This window comes from Pavona decussata, unplaced genomic scaffold (assembly GCF_977016875.1).
Source record: "Pavona decussata unplaced genomic scaffold, jaPavDecu1.1 SCAFFOLD_78, whole genome shotgun sequence".
Classification (NCBI taxonomy): Eukaryota; Metazoa; Cnidaria; class Anthozoa; order Scleractinia; family Agariciidae; genus Pavona; species Pavona decussata.
In genome coordinates this window covers 2,692,937-2,716,627 of record NW_028145496.1, presented here as the reverse complement: position 1 = coordinate 2,716,627, position 23,691 = coordinate 2,692,937, and the positions used below count along the sequence as shown (strand labels likewise).

General features: G+C 39.5%; 3 protein-coding genes across 3 annotated transcripts; 1 reads left to right on the top strand and 2 right to left on the bottom strand.

Annotated features, from left to right (window-relative positions):
• Positions 1–9,684: 9,684 nt before the first annotated feature.
• LOC146476341 (zinc finger protein 862-like) lies at positions 9,685–13,252 on the top strand. Its single transcript, XM_085114927.1, has 7 exons — positions 9,685–10,252; positions 10,705–10,900; positions 11,069–11,411; positions 11,542–11,826; positions 11,935–12,227; positions 12,364–12,502; positions 12,622–13,252. Exons 1-7 carry the CDS (start codon positions 9,685–9,687, stop codon positions 12,925–12,927), a joined length of 2,130 nt encoding a protein of 709 aa, XP_084971053.1. The 3' UTR covers positions 12,928–13,252.
• A 2,642-nt stretch (positions 13,253–15,894) lies between these two features.
• On the bottom strand, positions 15,895–19,753 carry LOC146476340 (zinc finger protein 862-like). Its single transcript, XM_085114928.1, has 7 exons — positions 18,726–19,753; positions 18,078–18,273; positions 17,567–17,909; positions 17,152–17,436; positions 16,751–17,043; positions 16,476–16,614; positions 15,895–16,356 (listed from the first exon to the last, which is right to left on the bottom strand). The coding sequence occupies exons 1-7, from the start codon at positions 19,291–19,293 to the stop codon at positions 16,051–16,053; spliced, it is 2,130 nt and encodes a 709-aa protein (XP_084971054.1). The 5' UTR covers positions 19,294–19,753; the 3' UTR covers positions 15,895–16,050.
• A 1,872-nt stretch (positions 19,754–21,625) lies between these two features.
• On the bottom strand, positions 21,626–23,491 carry LOC146476339 (uncharacterized). Its single transcript, XM_085114680.1, has 3 exons — positions 23,360–23,491; positions 22,934–23,024; positions 21,626–22,690 (listed from the first exon to the last, which is right to left on the bottom strand). The coding sequence occupies exons 1-3, from the start codon at positions 23,489–23,491 to the stop codon at positions 22,401–22,403; spliced, it is 513 nt and encodes a 170-aa protein (XP_084970806.1). The 3' UTR covers positions 21,626–22,400.
• Between the last annotated feature and the right edge of the window lie 200 nt (positions 23,492–23,691).

Sequence of the window (23,691 nt, the reverse complement as noted above, 5' to 3'; positions counted from 1 at the left end):
GTTTTCCGATTTAGCGGAAGTTCGATCTATTTTTCCGAATAGCGAAAATTGACTAATGGAAGAGTCATTACCATGTATTAAAGAAACTCGCCAATTACGATGAAGTCATGAGCACTCTCACCTTATAGCACTTAAATTAACACCGAATGAATGTTTATTATCTATCCTGAATATTTTTCTCGCGCAACAGCAAGTTTCTGATTATCGGATACTCGTTTGGCGACTTTTGGCTGATAACAGAGACTATGAAGTTTTTGTCAGTGAATGTGTTTATTTTCGTACAAGTACAATCATTAAAAGCTAACATTCTTTTACCCAGATGTGATACATGTTCACTAACTGGATGATTACTTCCTGCGCATTCTACAGTCTGTTGTACAGGCACCTTAGCCGGTGTATGATTAATTTTCTCCTGTTTGATAGGAAACCACAAGTGCAAACGACAAAAGGCAAAAAAGAACGCTTGTGCCTAAATATTGAATTGACAGATGCACAGACTTTCTGAAATCCAATTGAGTGTTCAATTTGAATTCTCAATGAGCAGAGAGCCCTATTTGCCTGCAACTGTCTTCGATTTCGCGCAATCCGTCTGGGAACTATCAGAGGCACCCTCGCAGCGTAACCTCCGTCGGCAAGAAGCCGTGCTCTACGGGGTAAACCTCTAGCTCTGCCATGTCCAATCTGAGGAAGACTCCGGTAACATTGGGCATCATTCATGTGACCTGGAAACCTGAAAGGTACAAAAAAGTGGCGATAAGTCACCTATCAGAACTGTTCAAGGTATGCAGAGCTAGGAATTATACTATACCTTGCAACGAGAAGGACGATAAGGCCATCGGCGTCCAGAACTATCTGCGATGAGATAAAGTAGCATCGTTTATCTCCGCAGTAAAATTCAGCTTGAATTAGTTCCGAAGAACGGCGAATTCGGTGAATAGTTCCGTCAATCATACCCACGGCGTTTGGAAAGCTTGGGAATGTGTCTAAAAATTGGTTCCATTGTCGAATCGAGTGCCATTTTACGTAACGATTGTAGTTTGTAAATAGAATAGGGACAACGTGGTAAATCTCCTCCTCTACGGTGCTTTTAGAAATGTTGAATACATATGCAAGAACGTGGAGCTTTAAGTATTGGCGAAGTCAAATAAACACAAGTAGCACTCTGTTGGGCACATCGAGAATGCAGCGTCGTCTCCTGTCCGTTCGCGGCGTTCCCGGGGTTCGAGGCCAGTGTCTTGGTAAAGTTACCTCTCTGTATATTTTTTCAACGACTTCTTCCAAACTATTACAGGGTTGAGCTGTAAAGCTTGCCACACGTCTCTTCATCTTGATCTCTTTCCATGAAAATACGGAAACAAGACCCTAACTAGGGGAGTATAAGTATTGTGTGCTACGGGAGCGGAAAGAGCGGTAAGAAGAAGAAACAAGGCATTAACGCTGAAGACCAGAAACACTGGTGGTGGAAGAACACTATTCGTTTGATCTTGAGCCACATTTACTAAACAAGAAGCCAAATAAATCGAGGAAACGATAATGGGGGACTTACGAACCGCATCACGCAGTCACGCAGTCCATCACAAGCAACACATTAAGGCTTAACTGCATCACGCAGTCACATTAATTGCAAGAAATGCCTCGCCTATGAATGAGCCTCCAACCAATGTGACTGCGTGATGCAGTTAAGCCTTTTAAATGTGTTGCTTGTGATGGACTGGGTGACTGCGTGATGCAGTTCGTAAGTCCAACCCACAAAAATGACCCTTACTTGCCAACGAGTCCTCAGTAGCTAAGAGGTTAGAGCATCCGATATTGAACACGGAGGGTCGTGGGTTCGAATCCCATCTGGGGCTCAGATTTTTTCTGTGTCCTGTTATGGTCGATTCTTTACATCTTACTTTATTTCCTTTATAATAAATTTGATATTATTTGAAAAACAACACCCCGAAGGAAGTAACACGCAGATGAATGACCACCCGAAGCCACAGGACACCCAGACTTACGGAAGAATGAAAAAAATTGGTGATAGGATTCCACTAACTCAGCTCAGGAAAACAAACGAAAGGCAATATTTTTCGTAGGTGTGAGTTCTTTCATTGCTATTTCTCAGCCATTTATTACTTGAAATGCGCTATTTGGGGTCATCTGCGTGAAAAAAAAAAAGACCTTTCTCTTCGGTTTTTTGGTCTGATACTAGGATCAATTGTATTAAAAAAGAACTAGCTAAAAGATGTAGTGATATTTTTGTAAAATGTAATCTCACCCGCCTCCCCACCCCCCGACAGCTCCTAACAAAACAGCCCGCGAATTCGCGAATGAATAAATTATCTGGACTTTAGCAAGGGAAAAAGAACGTAACTAAAGGTATCACTATGCGTACAAACCACCAAACGTGTCTGGATGCTACCTGAAGGAAATTATGGTGTTACGTAACGCGCGTGGGCCACAACATCATCCGTCCCGAGAGCACCCCTCCTGTCAGAAGCCCCACCCCACGCTAGTACCACATAAGCACCGGCTATTATTTATCAACTGAAGGATCGGAACATTTTTTTCTGAGAGATAGGGGGAGAGGGGGGTGAAGTGCTCACTTGTTTTCATTATTAGATAAATGGAGGAGAGGAAAGCGTATCAAATTTAAGGCCAAAACTTTAGTTACGTCAACAAACCGCTATCCACCCGTCAAGGACAGCACACTTACCAACCTACCACTTACAAGCTGTTATAGCCTTGCGCAAGCTGTTTAGTTGAGAGAAGTTTTTTACAAGTTTGGGTGAGCGGACTAGCATAAGTAATAAGAATAAGAAAAATAAAGGCCCAAAAAGCTGTTAAATCTAAGAATAGTTCTGGTCTGCAACCAGGGCATATTGTAGCTTACTGATAAAGCAAGGAAGGGCAGATGAAATTCCTGAAATAAATTGGTTTTTTTTTAACTTTACAGTCTTTTTTCTCAAAGCTAGAGTATTTATTTGTACTAGGACTAGTACCGAGTGCAGCCCTCGCCCACTCTCTTAAAATGCCCATGACATGGATACTATGACGAACAGATGCCTGCAATGAGAGATATTTTTGGTTTAATACCAGGATCTATTGCATTTAAAGGTGGAAAGAACTACCTAAGGGGTGTGCAGTGATCTTCATCAGTAAATACTGATACTCTTTAGTAAAATCATATTCCCCCCTCCCACCCCCCCCCCCCCTTCTCCACGGAAACGCTCCAATGAACTTAGCCCGTGCGCGCAAATGAATTCGCCAGTGAATAAATTATCTGGATTTTAGCTAGGGAAAAAGAACATAACTTAAGGTATCACTATCTTAATTATTGTTGTTGTTGTTGTTGCCTTGAGTATGTTCATGTTCAGTTATCAAGCATTTTTGCATTTCCCCCTCCTCCACCCCCCTAAAATGTCCATGACATTGTATTGCGTGACGAACAAACGGCTGCCTTTAATGCAAGATAGACTGAAAGCGCCGATATTTTTTGTCATTCTTGCAGCGATCAGATATAATATTTTCTTGTACTGTAAGCTACTGTAAGCCAAGCAATACTTCACAAATGACTTAGCCGTCGAAGAAGACGCAGTCTTAATGAAATGCGCCGAAAGTTGATCAAAGATTTGTATTCGACCAGTTTGCGTGGTGTATATTGGACGTTTCAGTACAAAAAGCCGGCTCAAACTTATGCGACGAGCGACCAGAGAATCGTGCTAAAATGGCCATTGGACCTGTCTTTTACAGCATATCATAAGGTTAGAACATTTCGAAATGTGCTATGTGCTTATTTTAACCTAATATGGGCATGTACACGGACTAAAATGTATGTCTGACCCGCAATTTCAAAGTTTACCGCTGAGGGTCAAATCTTTGCATTTTTTTTACGGACTTTGAAAAGCTCTCGCGTCGCTCTTAATCATTTGCCCAAAGAAATTTTTGCAGGAATCTATAGACCATCCTTCTAACATTCCACCACCAGAAGCTTAATGGATTTGAAGGTTTCGCACATGATGAACATTAATTTTATTCACGAAGTACTTTTTCTGCAGTGAATTGTATGCCTTCGAAATTAAATTATTAAGTATAAACAGAACGACGCAATATTTCCCAAAATCATTCCAACAGATATTTAAACATTGTAAAAAAATATTTGAGTGTTTTAAAAGTGGTAGAATGATTTGTTTTCGCACGCGAGGCTCTCAAACCCGAATAATTTAGCGCCTCAAATGACGATTTTAACGGATTTTCGTTATTTGCATATTTTTTTTAAATTAAAGGCTATTTCACCGAAAAAGCTATAAAGTGATTTTAGTTATATCCTAGCCTATCTGACATTAAAATATGAAAGAAATTGAATTTTCCACTCTTGCCACGATATGTTTGATTTTAACGGACAGGCGCTCTTAAGTACAAGAAAGATCCTCGCAGTTAGTACGCAACTTAAGCAGTTGCTAATCGGGGTGTTATTAGGCATCGGTCATTAATAATAGAGGGGAGGCTGGTGCATGTGTCTTGATATGCATCCCTCCCCATGTATATTACAGAAAAAATTTGCAGTATAGTATAAATTTATTTGACCCTCCCCCTCCCCTCCACACACACGCTTAAGCACAGATTATTTCGAGAGCAAACACCAAGAAGCTCAACAACCTACAAGAAGCGATTAAAGCTGAAGAAAGAGGCAACAAAGATCACCTCAATTATCTGTTCAAAAAATTCGGAAAACTAAAGCAAGGGCAGGAGTGCACTAAATGTTTTTGACGAGAACAGTACCACTAGAATAGAAGAACTAAGAAAGAAACAGTCATTTTGAAAAGTCTCACTGAAAAAGTGGAGAGCAACAGAGATATATTTTAAGGAAAGTAACTAACAAAGAAAAAAAATCCAAAAAGATCAAAAAGCAGAACAAACATAAGACCAAAAAGGAAAAAACAGCGAGAAGAGAGATGATACAACTGGTATCAGCAAATACAAGTATAACTATTATTGGTGAAGCAAATGTGGAATCTCTTACGACACTTAATGCAAATCAAATCAAATAGTTAACAAGAATGGTGGACCAAAAGGTAGAAAGCTCTTGCTACAATAAAAAAATCTATGTGAAAGGCTTTATGGAAGCAGCAGATGAAGAAACTGATGAAGCAAGTAAAAGCTCTAAAGAAAATGACTAAACATTTTCAAATTTTTGAAAAAAAAAAAAAAAAAAAAAAAAAAAGATATAGGTAAGTAACTTCGCAAAATTTGAACAAAATCCTATAACTCTGCTACTTCAGATGAATGTCCCTTAACTGATGCATTTACATTTGCTTTTGCACCAGAACAGGAAAACTCTGATTGGTCGAAAAACAGAAGGCATGGCCACTGTCATAATAAAAGTTCAAAGTTTTAGAGTAATAAACACCTGAACAGAGATGTCATTACAATAGTGGTATTCACACTAGAGGATGAGAAACCCATCCAGATGAAAGCCATGTTTTTCTTTCTGGTGTGAATTTTTGACGCAAAACTCTTCTAATCTCATCAAGAAAAATTCACATTACATGTAGGATGGGTTAGAGGCCGACTTTTTTCACTAAGGTACTGGGAGGAGAAGTTTTACACAGATAAGTGTATCTTAAGAATGCATACCTCGGGGCTTATTTTAAATTGCCTCTTATTGGACTTGTTCCGAACTACTGTATGTGTGAAATGTTAATCATGCTTAGTGTATTCATGTAATAACGCGGCTATAAGAGCACTTATTATTCACAATAAAAATCACAGCTCCCAACAGCAAATGGAGAACACGGTCCTTCGAGCCATCGAAAGGTGTAATTATAAAGATTAAAGGGTGTCAGACACCTGAACCGGTGTGGTCGAAGATCTGGCGGGAACATCGGAAAAAATACGGAAGAAAAGGGAAGTTGCTGAGACGTAGAGTGACTCAAGTTATTAACGAAATCGATGAAGCCATTCAGTGTAACAAAACGCAGTCGTTAGAACTAGGGTTGAGAAATTTGGAAAGCTTGTCTGGAGAACTGAAGTCCTAACAAAACGAAATAGAGGAGTATGTAGATGATGAATCTATTGATGTGGAGTCGAAGCGATTTATGGACTACCAAAGGAGCATAATCGACGCACAGAGCAGATGTATCGTGTCGTATCCAAAACAGGAAAGCGGCGACTCGAAGCAAACTTTTGATGATGGCGCTTCGGGATCTGGAGCAAATTCAGCAAACATAAAGCTGCCAAAAATTCCATTGCCGACATTTTCGGGTCCATCACCGACTGGGCGGGTTAGTCTTTGGGATCAATTTAAAGCAGCGGTGGTCCAAGCCATGGCACGATAAGAGCAAACTGAGAGGAAATCGAGAAGAAATCCTGCACTTCAAAGAGAATACCAAGAAGCAATCCAAAAGTACAAAGCTGAAGGTCACTCAGAGGAATTCCAATTCGAGGAAATAACACCAAAGGACGATCGTTCCATTTATAATGTGCCCCATCACGCCGTGATCAGACCGAGCGAGAAACAGCTGAGCATCGGATAGTATTCAATGCATCAGCTAAAACTGAAAATGGCACTTCTTTAAATGACTGCCTAAAAACGGGCCCAGTACTTCTGCCAGAAATTGTTAATGTCCTGCTACGTTTTAGAGAGCATCGTGTTGTAATAATGGCTGATATTCGGAAAATGTACCTACAAGCGAAACTCAGAGAAGAAGATCGTGATGTCTTCTGTTACCTTTGGAGTGATATGAACTCTGACATTCACCCACGATTCATGCGAATGGTAACTTTGCTTTTTGGAGCCAAGCCATGTCCGTTTTTGGCAATAGCGACAACAACACATCACGCAGAGAAGAATAAAGAGAAATTCCCTCAAGCATCGCTGGTTGCTAAAGATGACTTCTTTGTTGACAACCTTTGCTCAGGAGATAAATAAGATTACAAAGTCATTGTATTGTAATAATTAATAATAATAATAATTTATTCGCTTATATTGCGCATTTTCCATGACAAGATGATCAAATGCGCATTACAATAATTACAAAAGCACAATATGTATATATATTACGTGTGACAGCAATATTGAAATGACGAATCCTCTACATATTCTACATCTACCTTTCTACTATATTTACGATATAAGTCATTTTATGTCTATATGTTTAACAATAGGAGTATTACTTCGATTATAATAAGTTGTGATTAAAAGTAAAATGTAAAAAAACTGAATATAAAACTACTTAAAAAAAGAAAAATCAATCAGGAGTGAATGCCATAGTAAAAAGGTGTCTTAAGTAGCGCCTTAAATTGGGTGATGTTGCCGCAGTCTCGTAAATGTTCTGGTAAATCGTTCCACAGGCTAGGTGCTGCCATTGCAAACGAACTCAACTTGTGACTCTCAGAGGGGTTCAACAGGCCAAATGGACAAGTAATTCAGAAGACGTAATGAACGAAATTCCTGACGATTAACGATCAACAGCCACGAGACTTGAGTTTAAAGATTGCCAAAAGTTTCAGTATACAAGAGGAAGAGAAAACAGTGTCGGTGATGAAAGTTAACATTCTTCACAACTCACAAGCAGTAATTGAGAGAGAGAAGTTTTCTTTTCTGCGAAAGCTGCTCAAAGTAACTGCATACATTCTACGATTTCAAAAAAAGGTAGAGGCTCACGCAGCGAAAGAAAGACCGGAGTATTATCAGTGGTGGAATTGGACGATGCTAAGGTTCTCTTTTAAAGTACACAGAGTAAAGATTTCCAAGAGGAACTTACGTACCTCCAAGGTTCAGAAAAGTTAACCAAAGAAAAAAAAGCACAACAATTTATCTCCATTTCTTGACAGGGAGACAGGGCTAATCAAAGTTGGCAGAAGAATTCACGAGTCATTCTTCCTCACCAAAACCGATTTGTAGTCTTGTTAATTCAGGAGGCTCATGATAAGCAATTACGCGGGAAGTAATCAAACCCTCACAAATTTAAGGCAAGTGTACTGGATCATACAATCAAGGAAGAAGTGCAATGAAAAAAGTAATCACTCAGTGTTGCACCTGCTGGTTTTTCAAGACCATCGCTCACATGAAAAAGATGGCTCCACTCCCGGAGGAACGCGTCGTAACATCCTCGCCGTTCACACATACTGAAATTAATTTTATGGGACCTTGATATATCAGGAACGAGTTACATGAAGCTCAGGCCCCGGTTCCTGGAAAGCCGATTAGCGCTAATCGAGGATTAAATCGCCTTAACCCAGGAATAAAATTTAACACACGGTTAGTTTCTGTTCCTGAAAGCCCGATTAGTACTATCCAAGGGATAAACTAAGGGTTAAATTTAACACACCTAGCGAGGTCGATTAACTCACTAATCGGGGAATAAAGTTGATCAAAACAAACAAAATGGCGGACTTACTAATCCCGGTAATTCCTTCAAAAATACGCGAAAGAAAGTTTCGTCAGCACGAAATTTTTCTTGAGGACGTTTCAGACGAGGAACTTCGGAGCAGATACAGATTTGGCCGAGATTCCATTGAGTTTCTCACGGAAATCCTTAAAAACGATCTGCAGCGACAGACAAAGAGAAACCATGCGCTGTCGCCGACACAACAAATTCTTGTAGCGCTGCGTTTCTTTGCGAGCGGCAGCTTTCTACAACTGATCGGTGACACCGTCGGCCTTCCGAAATCCTCCGTCTCAAGGGCGGTAAAAGATGTCTCGCTTGCGCTGGCCCAGAAGCAAAATGAGTTCATTTTGTGGCCGTCTCCCGCCGAACTACGAGAAGTCAAGCGAGGGTTTTATGACAAGGGAGGGTTCCCTGGTGTAATTGGTTGCGTCGACGGGACCCATGTGAGGATTCAGGCACCTACCGCGAACGAGAACGACTTCGTAAATCGAAAAGGATTTCATTCAATAAATCAGGGCTCAAAGTTAGCGACCAGCTGGTCGCAAATGCGACTAGATTTTTTATTTTGCGCCTGAAAAATCATATGTGATCGCACTCACGCGCCTAAAACGCCCAAGTTCAGTGCGCCTGAATCGGGGCCACTTTGATTCCTTACCTGACAATTCTTGTTTACTCTGCCTGATTAAACACGAAACAGAAGCTTGAAATAATAAATTCAAATGTGGCCGTAACGCAATTAGGTTCCACATAATAAAGTTACACCGTTTTTCTTGCATCAGTGTGTGTTTTCTTCGTTGTTTCCTCAAGTTCATTTCTTGTCCGTGTTTCAACCCACCCCAGACTCTTCTCGGTTTTGTGACCGTACCGCTGACACGTACGAGTGAAGGCAACCTTCTGAAACACGTGCTTCTCGCACAATTTTTCGTTTTTCTGATATCAAAGGCCAAGCCTTAGGTCAAGCCAAAGTGTCAAGAATGTCTAAACAATCTGGGTTAAGAGACTTTTTTTCTTCAAGGTAAGAACAAGTGTTACGTATTTCCTGTGAATTTTATCTCAGTTAAATGAATGCCCCGTCAACATTAGCATAGAGAACGCTAATTTACATAAAGAAAATTTATTCTCAAACAGCCGGCCGCTGCCTTCCAACACGAATAATATTTCAACTACCCCAACCCCCAACTCCAATGATGTGACCTTTGTCCAAGATAACGAGGACGAGCCAGCCAGCAAGAAACGAAAAGTTTACAAGTTTCAGAGAGCGTGGTTGAAGGAATTCGACTGGTTAGAATGGGATGCAGAAAAAGAACTGATGCGCTGCAGTTACTGTAAAGCATTTTCAATGCATGCATCTTCATCCTTAGTCAAGGGATGCGACAACTTTAAGCGCGAAACACTTACCAAGCACTTGAAGAGTAAGAGCCACAATTATTGCAGGGACTGTTATTTAACCCGTAGTGGTAGTTCGAAAACAGAGCAAAAAGCACTTCCGGAAGTTTTGGCCAGGCAGGAAACAGCCCAGCAAGCGGATCTCCAACGAGCCCTTGAAATTAAATTCAACGTTGCTTATATGATAGCGAAAGAGGAACTCCCGTTTACAAAGTATCGGTCACTGCTTTTGCTACACAAAAAGAACGGAGTAGACATCAGCCCAACGTATGACAATGACGTCAAATGCGCAGAATTTATTTCTTCTATTTGTGAAAGCATGAAATCTGATCTTTGTGACCGGTTGAAATCAACAAGGTACACGTCTATCATCATTGACGGAGATACTGACATATCGGTCAAGGAATGCGAAATTGTTTATGTACGCATATTAGAAAATGGCAAGCCTGTCAACAGATTACTGGGTCAGCAAGAAGTGGAAAATGCCAATGTACTGCAGGTGATTACATTCACTTAAAATAATTTAAAATTGTAAAAAAATAAATAAGGCTTTAATGCAGGTCGCGCAACTGCGTCAATCTGGCAGTAAAAATTTAATTTTGCGGTAGCTATTAAATAAACGGTTGACGGTATCTATACAATCTTTTTGATTACTTTACGGTAGCTTTACGATGTAAGTTAGTATTAACTTTACGGAAACCTTGACTGGTTAACTTTACGACCGTTTTACGGTAACTGGACTATAACGTTACGCTAACCCAACTCATAGTAACTTTGAGAAACTTTAACATCGGAAAAACTTTAATACTATTGGAGAAACTTTAATAACATTTCATTAATAGCCGTACAATAACTTCATGCTAGTCTAGTTTTACTGCAAATCTAGATAGCGTTACATAGATTATGATAACCTTACGTAAATTTAAACTTTTCTTTTATATTTTACCAGGTGTACTAGCTGCAGTGAAGAGTGCATTTCGTGACCTTGCTGAAGATGGTCTTCCAAATTGGATGCAGAAGTTAGTTTCTCTTGCTTCAGATGGAGCCTCTGTTAACCTTGGAGTTCGCAATGGTGTGATTGAACTCATTAAGGCTGAAGTCGGCAACCATGTCATTCCATTCCATTGCATGGCACACAGGTACAGCTGTAGCTCACCCAGGTCATTTAAGTGTTAATTCTTCAAGTCGTATTGTTTAATTGAACTGGTTGACATGGTTTAAGAAATTGTGTCAAGGGCTTTTTTGTAAGACTATTGATATTAAAATATCTTGTTTTCACGACCACACCTTTTCAAAATTTCTTACAGGTTGGAACTCGCAATGCTAAGATGTCAGAAGGGGGTGCCAATGGTTGAAAAGCTGTATGATACCCTACATCTCGTCTGGAAGACCTATCACTACAGCGCGAAGTCTCGTCGTGAGCTGAATCATCTAGGGACCGAGTTGGGAGCCAATATACGTGTTGCAAGCAATGTTAAAGGTACACGTTGGGTACCCCATGTGCAGAGGGCATTAGAAGTGTTCTTGACAGGAATCCCAAAAGACGGAGACGTAAGTGAAGATGCTGGTCAGTTTGCCGCAACATTTGTCCACATGGAAAATCTTGCCGAGACCTCCAAAAATGCTGACATTAAGGGCAGGGCAAACAAGGTAAATACCTATTAGTTTACGCTGTCAGACTTTTATCCTGCAATTGTAGATTCGGTCGTACCCAAATCCTTTGTATAGTCTGTCGTGTTCCTACTTTCAAATCCTGCAGTTTCATTTTCTTGTCTCGTAGCTCGTGAAGACCATGAAGAAAGTGGATTTTGTCGCCTTCTGCCACTTCATTGCTGATATGTTTCAGATCATCTCTGAGCTAAGCAAGAGCCTACAAAAAAATGATTTGATACTACCTATGGCCATCACTGCTGTAAGAAGAACCGTGGACCAGCTGGAAAACCTCCTTGTGCGGCCAAAGAGGAATGGTCACTTGAGTACATTCCTAACTGCTCTCCAGGCTCAGATGGAAAGACAAGAGCATGATGACGATGATCAAGATGTGAATGAATGTGCCAAATTTCAGGTGAGCATTTGAATACATGGCTTCATTCTCTGAGGGAGGCACCATTTTCAGGAAGGCTTAATAGTTATGGTGTTACAGTCCCTAAGTTTTTTTTTGTAATGACTTTAGGGAATAACTTTGTCTGGTGATGCTAAAGACCTTGCAGAGCAGACCATTCACCACCCTCAGCTTGAACGGCACATAAGGCAGACAGTGCAAGTTACTGTACAGGAAATACGTCAACGATTCTCCGCCTTGCTTGGTGATACTGGCAACAAGGAAGGAGGTGCACCTGAAGCTGTAAGATGCCTAAACATGGTCTTTAGCCATGATAGTTGGCCAGAGAGCTCTACAAGCCTTACGTTGTTTGGTGAAAACGAGATTGAATTTCTTCTGTCGTACTTTCAAAGGATACTGGTAAGGTAAGTAACAGTCAAAGTCTTCCAAACATAAAAATTGAAATAACAAGTGATTAGATTGGCGTTACTACACAACAATACTTGTTTACTCTCTAAAGAATTTCAAGTAAAGATTCTCTACTCTCATCATTTTCATTAGAAATGGTTGTGACACTACAAGAATTCAACCCGAGTTTGCCAATTTCAAGACGCTAGTCCGTGGTTCCTTTCAGGACAAATCATTCTCTGCCCTCTGGCAAGTTATGTTCACAAAAGATCCCTACAAGGAGGATTTCAAGGTATTACTCAGGGCATGCAAAGTACCGGTAATATGGTTTTATATTTTGTTCTTCAGTACTAATGGAATCAAATTATATGCCTTGACAAACTGTTTTACTTTAAGTTTTATTTTCTTTAGAACCTGTTACATCTGGCAGAAATTATGTTGGTTATTCCAATAAGCAGTGCTCAGTGTGAGCGAGGATTTTCTGCCCAGAAGAGAATCAAATCAGATGTGAGAAGTAGTCTCCATGTGTCCACAACAGAAGACCTCATCCGCATCAGCATGGAAGGGCCAGAGTTGGAGGAATTCAACCCATCTCCAGCAGTTGTAAAGTGGTTCAACAGTGGGCAGAGATCAAGGCGACCTAACCTTGCCTACAGAAAGTGGCCAGATGAATTAATTTCAGTTGGTGATCCGTGGGACTTGAAGGATTTCGTCTGATTCATCATCGAGAGGAATCAATGACGATATTCCTTACCTTCGTTTTGTCTTATTATCTTGTTGAAAGTACCATAGCATGTAACAGTATTATTGCTATCTCAAACGTACAGTTAGAAACTGAAAGAAACAAACACATGATTGAAATAAAAGATTACTGTGTTGATTAACGGTACCAGTATTTTGTTTTACTGGTGCTACCAGTATTTTACGTTGTGCTCCTAAGATTTTTAGCTGCGCGCCTAAAATTTCGGCAGTGCGCCTAGAAATCTACACCTGGTAGCACAGGTGCTCCCAAAGCCAAAAATAAACTTTGAGCCCTGTAAATGTACAAGCAGTTTGCAACCATAAAGGTAAGGAACACAAAGCGAAATAAGTGACTCAGTTATAATAACATTGTACGTATTTCCAAAGTAGGAAAATTGTCAACCAGGGGGAGGGGGTGGTGGCGGTGGTTCAAGCAATCTTTTGAGAAGTTGGATAAGGTTACATAGTTTCTTCTAAAAGCATTTTTTCCTCATATAGAGTTGTGTGAACAATTTAAGGAGTCCTTTACAGAAAAAAAAAACTGTTTTTGTTGAAAGAGGGTAACCCAATGAACAACAGACACCTCTTGTCTATATTATCACCAAGTAATGAAGTATTATCATGGCTTTATAATCCTGGAAAAACACGTGTACAGCACAACTTATGATTGGATTTTTTTTAAAGGCATGTTTACAAACATTGTTGCAAGATGGCCTGGGAGCACCCACGACAGCTTTGTCTTCAGCAACTCTCACATTGGCCAGAAATTAGAGAGTCAGCCCCACTCAATAGAAGATGGTTTGCTCCTGGGAGATAGTGGGTATCCATGTAAACCCTATCTCATGACCCCGTATCTCAACCCAACCACTGCAAAAGAGGAGGCATACAACAAAGCCCACACAGGAACAAGAGTGGCCATCGAACAAGCCTTTGGCTGGTGGAAGCGCCGTTTTCATTTGCTTCACTCTGAAGTCAGAATGGAACCCGAAAAGACCTGCCAATTGATGGGTGCATGTGCAGTGCTGCATAACATTGCAGTACTGAGAAACGAGCCAATCAATGGCCTTCTTCAGGATGAAGACCAGCCAGACATTGCCCCATATCATGGCCAAGAAAATGGAAAGGCTGTCAGAGACTATATTTGTAATACATTTTTCTAAATTTATTGTTTCAACAGACTGATTTACTGTCAAACTTAGTGAAATGTGAACACCTGAAATATTTTGGGAATGTTTAGTGGCATCATGACCTGTGTTCATCGTTTACTGAATTTGACAGTAAGACTGTATATATTTTAACGTTAATTTTGTGAATCTATGAAAAAGGGATCTATGAGAGTTAAAATTAAAGGGTCTAGGCTATGACAGACCTACAACCATTTTAGGATCATGTCCTTGATTTTCAACAAACAGTAAAAAAAATCCAGGGGAAAATGGAGCTACATTCTGTTGGAACATGGTTCACAAGATAGGGCTTCCCTTCCCCTCCCACCTTGCGATGTTGGTTTGGAAAATCAAAATGAAATCTCATGTAGATTGTTCTTACCATATTAGTGGTGTTTCAACTACTGTGGTCAATTATTACTTTTTTAGTAGGTTTCTAACATGAATCTTATGGGCACAACTGAAGAAATAAGGTAAAAATTTTAAGGTCTAATTTGGGGGGGGGAGTGGTGGGATTGTCCTTATTCCTTACATTAGGCCTACAATTTATTCAACAAAGACAGATACAATGGTTCTCCAAGTGATCCAGCATTAAACTATTAATCTCAAGAATACAAAGATTGTCCACTTCCATTATTAGAGAGAAGGGGTTCCATGTTTTCCCTTTGAAAAAGTTATCATTTGCAACACCTATTGACACAGCAAGACTTAAAATTAACTTGAAAGTTTTAGTTTCAATTGAAGTTTATTATATGTTTCATTTGTTGTTTCATTTATAATCATTAACTCTGTACAGTTGAAAACCAATTAACTTAAAGGGAATCTCCACTCCGATAACAAATTAACAGTTAATTGTCAGAAATAGAGTATGAATTCAAGTGTGCTAAAAATTAGATATGATTATCACCTATTTTCTATTATAAAATGGCTGGTCGCTGCCACTATTGTCAGTGTCAGCAGAAGGTCTTTTGTGTGAAACAATAATTGAGCAACCGTATTACGTCATGAAATCCAATGTGGCAGTGCCCAGAAAATTTAAAATAGAAAAAAGGCGATAATCAAATTCTGTTTTGTCACAAAACAGAACTTGATTGTCAATTGTCTAGCACAGATATATTATTTCTATGTTATTCAACAAATTAACCAACAATTTGACATTAAATTATTTCAAGAGTGGAGGTTTCCTTTACAATGTGGCTGCAAGCAAATTTGCTCCACAAACATCAATAAAAACTTAAACAATGGAATTTTAAGACCACAATAATGTAATTAACATAATAATTATTGCAAGATTAAAATAAAAGAAACTATATCCTCAATCAATCATGCCTTGTGCTGTTTATAATAATTTGATTCCAAACAGCATTTCAAGCTAACTGTTATGTTACAAGTCTTTCAACTTAGATTTGTGACTTTTTAAAAACCATTCAACTCCATCAGTCTCTCCTCATTTATTGCAGCTGTTGGTATCTGCAGTGTCCAATTTTACATTTCAGTTTAATATTGGTCTCTCCTTATTTTGTTTGAACCATTACTGATTGAGCTGGAAGGTGCTCATTGCCGAGGTCAAAACTTAAAAAGGAAGGTGCCTACTTTTGTTACTGCACATACGTTCTCAGGGCTCAAAGTTTATTTTTGGCTTTGGGAGCACCTGTGCTACCAGGTGTAGATTTCTAGGCGCACTGCCGAAATTTTAGGCGCGCAGCTAAAAATCTTAGGAGCACAACGTAAAATACTGGTAGCACCAGTAAAACAAAATACTGGTACCGTTAATCAACACAGTAATCTTTTATTTCAATCATGTGTTTGTTTCTTTCAGTTTCTAACTGTACGTTTGAGATAGCAATAATACTGTTACATGCTATGGTACTTTCAACAAGATAATAAGACAAAACGAAGGTAAGGAATATCGTCATTGATTCCTCTCGATGATGAATCAGACGAAATCCTTCAAGTCCCACGGATCACCAACTGAAATTAATTCATCTGGCCACTTTCTGTAGGCAAGGTTAGGTCGCCTTGATCTCTGCCCACTGTTGAACCACTTTACAACTGCTGGAGATGGGTTGAATTCCTCCAACTCTGGCCCTTCCATGCTGATGCGGATGAGGTCTTCTGTTGTGGACACATGGAGACTACTTCTCACATCTGATTTGATTCTCTTCTGGGCAGAAAATCCTCGCTCACACTGAGCACTGCTTATTGGAATAACCAACATAATTTCTGCCAGATGTAACAGGTTCTAAAGAAAATAAAACTTAAAGTAAAACAGTTTGTCAAGGCATATAATTTGATTCCATTAGTACTGAAGAACAAAATATAAAACCATATTACCGGTACTTTGCATGCCCTGAGTAATACCTTGAAATCCTCCTTGTAGGGATCTTTTGTGAACATAACTTGCCAGAGGGCAGAGAATGATTTGTCCTGAAAGGAACCACGGACTAGCGTCTTGAAATTGGCAAACTCGGGTTGAATTCTTGTAGTGTCACAACCATTTCTAATGAAAATGATGAGAGTAGAGAATCTTTACTTGAAATTCTTTAGAGAGTAAACAAGTATTGTTGTGTAGTAACGCCAATCTAATCACTTGTTATTTCAATTTTTATGTTTGGAAGACTTTGACTGTTACTTACCTTACCAGTATCCTTTGAAAGTACGACAGAAGAAATTCAATCTCGTTTTCACCAAACAACGTAAGGCTTGTAGAGCTCTCTGGCCAACTATCATGGCTAAAGACCATGTTTAGGCATCTTACAGCTTCAGGTGCACCTCCTTCCTTGTTGCCAGTATCACCAAGCAAGGCGGAGAATCGTTGACGTATTTCCTGTACAGTAACTTGCACTGTCTGCCTTATGTGCCGTTCAAGCTGAGGGTGGTGAATGGTCTGCTCTGCAAGGTCTTTAGCATCACCAGACAAAGTTATTCCCTAAAGTCATTACAAAAAAAAACTTAGGGACTGTAACACCATAACTATTAAGCCTTCCTGAAAATGGTGCCTCCCTCAGAGAATGAAGCCATGTATTCAAATGCTCACCTGAAATTTGGCACATTCATTCACATCTTGATCATCGTCATCATGCTCTTGTCTTTCCATCTGAGCCTGGAGAGCAGTTAGGAATGTACTCAAGTGACCATTCCTCTTTGGCCGCACAAGGAGGTTTTCCAGCTGGTCCACGGTTCTTCTTACAGCAGTGATGGCCATAGGTAGTATCAAATCATTTTTTTGTAGGCTCTTGCTTAGCTCAGAGATGATCTGAAACATATCAGCAATGAAGTGGCAGAAGGCGACAAAATCCACTTTCTTCATGGTCTTCACGAGCTACGAGACAAGAAAATGAAACTGCAGGATTTGAAAGTAGGAACACGACAGACTATACAAAGGATTTGGGTACGACCGAATCTACAATTGCAGGATAAAAGTCTGACAGCGTAAACTAATAGGTATTTACCTTGTTTGCTCTGCCCTTAATGTCAGCATTTTTGGAGGTCTCGGCAAGATTTTCCATGTGGACAAATGTTGCGGCAAACTGACCAGCATCTTCACTTACGTCTCCGTCTTTTGGGATTCCTGTCAAGAACACTTCTAATGCCCTCTGCACATGGGGTACCCAACGTGTACCTTTAACATTGCTTGCAACACGTATATTGGCTCCCAACTCGGTCCCTAGATGATTCAGCTCACGACGAGACTTCGCGCTGTAGTGATAGGTCTTCCAGACGAGATGTAGGGTATCATACAGCTTTTCAACCATTGGCACCCCCTTCTGACATCTTAGCATTGCGAGTTCCAACCTGTAAGAAATTTTGAAAAGGTGTGGTCGTGAAAACAAGATATTTTAATATCAATAGTCTTACAAAAAAGCCCTTGACACAATTTCTTAAACCATGTCAACCAGTTCAATTAAACAATACGACTTGAAGAATTAACACTTAAATGACCTGGGTGAGCTACAGCTGTACCTGTGTGCCATGCAATGGAATGGAATGACATGGTTGCCGACTTCAGCCTTAATGAGTTCAATCACACCATTGAGAACTCCAAGGTTAACAGAGGCTCCATCTGAAGCAAGAGAAACTAACTTCTGCATCCAATTTGGAAGACCATCTTCAGCAAGGTCACGAAATGCACTCTTCACTGCAGCTAGTACACCTGGTAAAATATAAAAGAAAAGTTTAAATTTACGTAAGGTTATCATAATCTATGTAACGCTATCTAGATTTGCAGTAAAACTAGACTAGCATGAAGTTATTGTACGGCTATTAATGAAATGTTATTAAAGTTTCTCCAATAGTATTAAAGTTTTTCCGATGTTAAAGTTTCTCAAAGTTACTATGAGTTGGGTTAGCGTAACGTTATAGTCCAGTTACCGTAAAACGGTCGTAAAGTTAACCAGTCAAGGTTTCCGTAAAGTTAATACTAACTTACATCGTAAAGCTACCGTAAAGTAATCAAAAAGATTGTATAGATACCGTCAACCGTTTATTTAATAGCTACCGCAAAATTAAATTTTTACTGCCAGATTGACGCAGTTGCGCGACCTGCATTAAAGCCTTATTTATTTTTTTACAATTTTAAATTATTTTAAGTGAATGTAATCACCTGCAGTACATTGGCATTTTCCACTTCTTGCTGACCCAGTAATCTGTTGACAGGCTTGCCATTTTCTAATATGCGTACATAAACAATTTCGCATTCCTTGACCGATATGTCAGTATCTCCGTCAATGATGATAGACGTGTACCTTGTTGATTTCAACCGGTCACAAAGATCAGATTTCATGCTTTCACAAATAGAAGAAATAAATTCTGCGCATTTGACGTCATTGTCATACGTTGGGCTGATGTCTACTCCGTTCTTTTTGTGTAGCAAAAGCAGTGACCGATACTTTGTAAACGGGAGTTCCTCTTTCGCTATCATATAAGCAACGTTGAATTTAATTTCAAGGGCTCGTTGGAGATCCGCTTGCTGGGCTGTTTCCTGCCTGGCCAAAACTTCCGGAAGTGCTTTTTGCTCTGTTTTCGAACTACCACTACGGGTTAAATAACAGTCCCTGCAATAATTGTGGCTCTTACTCTTCAAGTGCTTGGTAAGTGTTTCGCGCTTAAAGTTGTCGCATCCCTTGACTAAGGATGAAGATGCATGCATTGGAAATGCTTTACAGTAACTGCAGCGCATCAGTTCTTTTTCTGCATCCCATTCTAACCAGTCGAATTCCTTCAACCACGCTCTCTGAAACTTGTAAACTTTTCGTTTCTTGCTGGCTGGCTCGTCCTCGTTATCTTGGACAAAGGTCACATCATTGGAGTTGGGGGTTGGGGTAGTTGAAATATTATTCGTGTTGGAAGGCAGCGGCCGGCTGTTTGAGAATAAATTTTCTTTATGTAAATTAGCGTTCTCTATGCTAATGTTGACGGGGCATTCATTTAACTGAGATAAAATTCACAGGAAATACGTAACACTTGTTCTTACCTTGAAGAAAAAAAGTCTCTTAACCCAGATTGTTTAGACATTCTTGACACTTTGGCTTGACCTAAGGCTTGGCCTTTGATATCAGAAAAACGAAAAATTGTGCGAGAAGCACGTGTTTCAGAAGGTTGCCTTCACTCGTACGTGTCAGCGGTGCGGTCACAAAACCGAGAAGAGTCTGGGGTGGGTTGAAACACGGACAAGAAATGAACTTAAGGAAACAACGAAGAAAACACACACTGATGCAAGAAAAACGGTGTAACTTTATTATGTGGAACCTAATTGCGTTACGGCCACATTTGAATTTATTATTTCAAGCTTCTGTTTCGTGTTTAATCAGGCAGAGTAAACAAGAATTGTCAGGTAAGGAATCAAAGTGGCCCCGATTCAGGCGCACTGAACTTGGGCGTTTTAGGCGCGTGAGTGCGATCACATATGATTTTTCAGGCGCAAAATAAAAAATCTAGTCGCATTTGCGACCAGCTGGTCGCTAACTTTGAGCCCTGGTTCTGTGCATCTCAAGATACTCAGGTTTCGTATGGGTGGGTATTTTTATGAAGTTTAAAACTAAGCTGAGAAAGCAGAACTTAGCAAGTGCTCTTGTTATCCGAAAAGAAAATTTGGGGTAACCATGCATTTTTAAGAGATAAAAAAGCTTCCATTTGGAAAAAAAGAGCCATACACTGCTTTGTATTTTAATTTTTGTTGTTATTATTATTATTGCTTATTAACAACTCTGGAAAATGCGTGGTTACCCTAATTTTCTTTTTGGATTCTAATAGCCCTTGTTTAAATCTGCTTTTCCTGCATAGTCATAAACCGTGCATAATACTTTTGTATTAGTAGGCACCATCCTTAAGTACATTAATATTTTTTGGGTAAAATTAATTTCAAAAGGAATGGATCCATTCAAAAGGCATTTTTCAGGTCACAATTGAATGCACTGTAAATCCTATAATTTTTCCAAAAAAAAAAAAAAAATGCAATCTTACAGATGCAAAGTGATCTTACAAACTGTCACATTTGGGCAATTTTACACTGATTCATCCTCTAATTTGCCTCTGGAATGTGGTTCTGCTTCCTACGTTCTGAACATTTTACAACATCATTTTAAGAGCGGCTGCCTGTAAGGATCAAGAACTGCATTTCAGTGACCACTTGGTCAAATTACTTCAAATACCCTTGGATTAAAGTGCACCTAACCCCAATTTTTTTTTCTTTTAAATAAATCTTTGCACCTGTTTGAAAGGCATTGAGCCTTTTTGCGCCTTTTTTCAACCAAATCTTGACTTTTTATAGGCTGTAAAAGTTACGAAATCTAGCCATCATCTGTCCTATGACCAAGCTAGTGAGGGGCATGGGTCTATTCCTTACATGATGTCACAAACTGCTTTGCAAGCATTTTCACAAAGACTCAATAAATGCAAATCAGTTCGTGACGTCAAGTAAGGAATAGACCCATGCCCCTTACTAGCTCGGTCATGGGACAGATGATGGCTAGATTTTGTAACTTACAGCCTTTAAAAAGTCAAGATTTGGTTGAAAAAAGTGCCAAATAGTGCAATATGTTTCGAACAGATGCAAAGATTTATTTAAGAGAAAAAAATTGGGGGGCTAGGTACACTTTAACTATTTTCAAAAATCATATTTAAAAGTACCAAGGTATATTTACTTTTAGAGAAAATTGCAGGAGTTTGAAAATACGGTCTACAGTCCTAGTCAAGTTTAGTTGTGACACTTCACAACCAAGCCGAAAATGTCCCCCTCCTGCTCCCCTCCCCCGTCTCAACCTTGTTTTGTGGCATTTTTCTGGCCAATCTTGTTAACCAACATTGAGAGGGTAGGGTGGCAAGATCTGCCCCATCTAATGTGACTAACACTGTAGGTGCAGTCATGGACTGATGAAAACTGTGCAAATTTAGGTCCAAGGACGAGGCCCCATTCACATTGTGAAATACCCAACGAACTTGAAACTTTACAAAATCCTAGACCAACCATCCCACAAGAAAATTAATACAATAAACATTCCAAATTTTGCTCGGGCTGCTTTCTAAAAAGCACAAGGTTTGTGCACACTGCTCAAAATGGCCTTGAAACTGATGCTTATTTTCATTAAAATAAAAGTGTTTCTGTTATGTAATTTTCTCTAAATTAAATCTCAATCTCGTTTTCATCCGCCCATGACCACACCTACTGTAGAGAGTTTTTTTTTTTCTGTTTTCCAGCGTGTTTGTAATTTACTGTAATTTTTTTTATTATGTTCTCGTGCTCATCTTGTCCCGCCTCGACTAGCTTTGTGGCTATTTGTGGGACAAGCCCCTAATGTAAACTGAATTTATAAAAATAAATTGTTGTTGTTGTAGGCTGCATTTTCAAACTCTTGCAATTTTCTCTAAAAATAAAATACCTTGGCACTTTTTAACATGATTTTCAAAAATAGATAATCCCAGGGTATGTTCAGACAAAATATGAGAGATTCGACCAAGTCGTCGCTGAATTGCAGTTCTTGATTCTTGTAGGCAGCTGCTCTTAAGGTCTATGAGTGTAGACCATGGAAAAGCGTGGTTGATTCAAATAAAATATCTCCAAACAACACATTGCTGAAGAAGCTGAGTGCTGATTACATTCAGTTAAAAACTGCCGCAATAAATTGCAAACTTGATCCCTATTTCAAAAGTAGAAATAAATATTTGAAATGGGATTTGATTAAAACAAACTAAATACTGGTAAACTGATGGGTGTGGGAAATTGCTAAGCATGACAGAAGTGTAAGACAGCTGAGACAGACTCTAGCTTTATATTTGCTCCAATGTAGCCTACTCAGCAACTAAAAAGTCTACATTCAATGCACTAGCTAATGAGGCATTCACTTGCTGTTCCAAAAGCTGTATTTCTAGTTGCAGTTTCTGTTTTTTCAAGAGCAAGTTTTCTTTTTGACAAAAAAGACATTCATACTGCATTTTTAACACATCATCACTGCTCACTCTCTTCGGCGGCTTCTTCGGCGCAAACTTCACGTCAGCAGGCTTGGCTGAGGAAGAACCAACTCCTTCACTGCTATCATCAAAATTTGTCGCACACTCGGCTGGTAAACAAGCATCTTCCCCTAGAGAGCATTTCAAAACACAATTTATGTTTCATGAAGGCTTTGTTAAATCACAGAAATATCAAATTATTGCACAACAAGTGACACTAGCAGAATCATATGATCCAAATCTTGTGTACACAAAAACCGACGACTGGAAATCTTAGAGTAAGGTTTTATCAACCGACCAAAATAATAATTGCCGAGAACTGAGGTAAGTTAGTGCAGAGGTTCACAAAAAAATAAAACGATTTTCACAGTTACAAGCTTTTTCGACATACATAACAACCGAAACGAAGTTTCTGTCACATAATCGCTTGAACGTAGCGAGTCTCAAATCGATTGCAATGTTGACCTGACATTTGGTTAAAAATTGGCTTAAACAAATTTTCCTCTTCCTAACAGTCAAGTTACTTATCTTTTAACTTGCGTATCAGGCTCCACTGAAACCTTTCCAGCCGACAAACGGTAAACGCGTACAAAACATGGCGGACAATACATTTCAAGGAAATCACATGACCAGCATTTATTTTGCAACACTAAAAATTTGCATACTACTCACCAGCTCCTCCGTCGCCGCCAGTCTCGAAACCACTCAGGCCGGAAAAAGCGGGTGTGTCTTCAAAGATTTCAATTATTTGCTCGCTTGACTGTGAGGGCTGCTTCGGTGGGGGTCCACCACCAGTTTACTTGGACTCCTTGTTGAAAGTGGAGAACTCCTTTTTCGCCGTTGAGTGGAGATTCTTCCACTTGTCCTTCACCTCTTGAACGGTGCGATTGGCTTTTCCCACCGCGTTCACGTCTTTCGTTATCTCTTCCCATATTTGATTTTTTTTCTTGTTGGTAACGTTATTTGTCAATTTTGACTGGATTATATGAAGATTTTTCCGCACACTGTCTGTTATGATCGACATTTCGTTGATGGAAAAATTTGGTTTTCTTTTCCTCTCGGCCTTAATCTCAATTTCATTTTCTGCCATTTTCCTTTCCTTCACTTTTTCTCCCGCGCGAAATGGAAACGT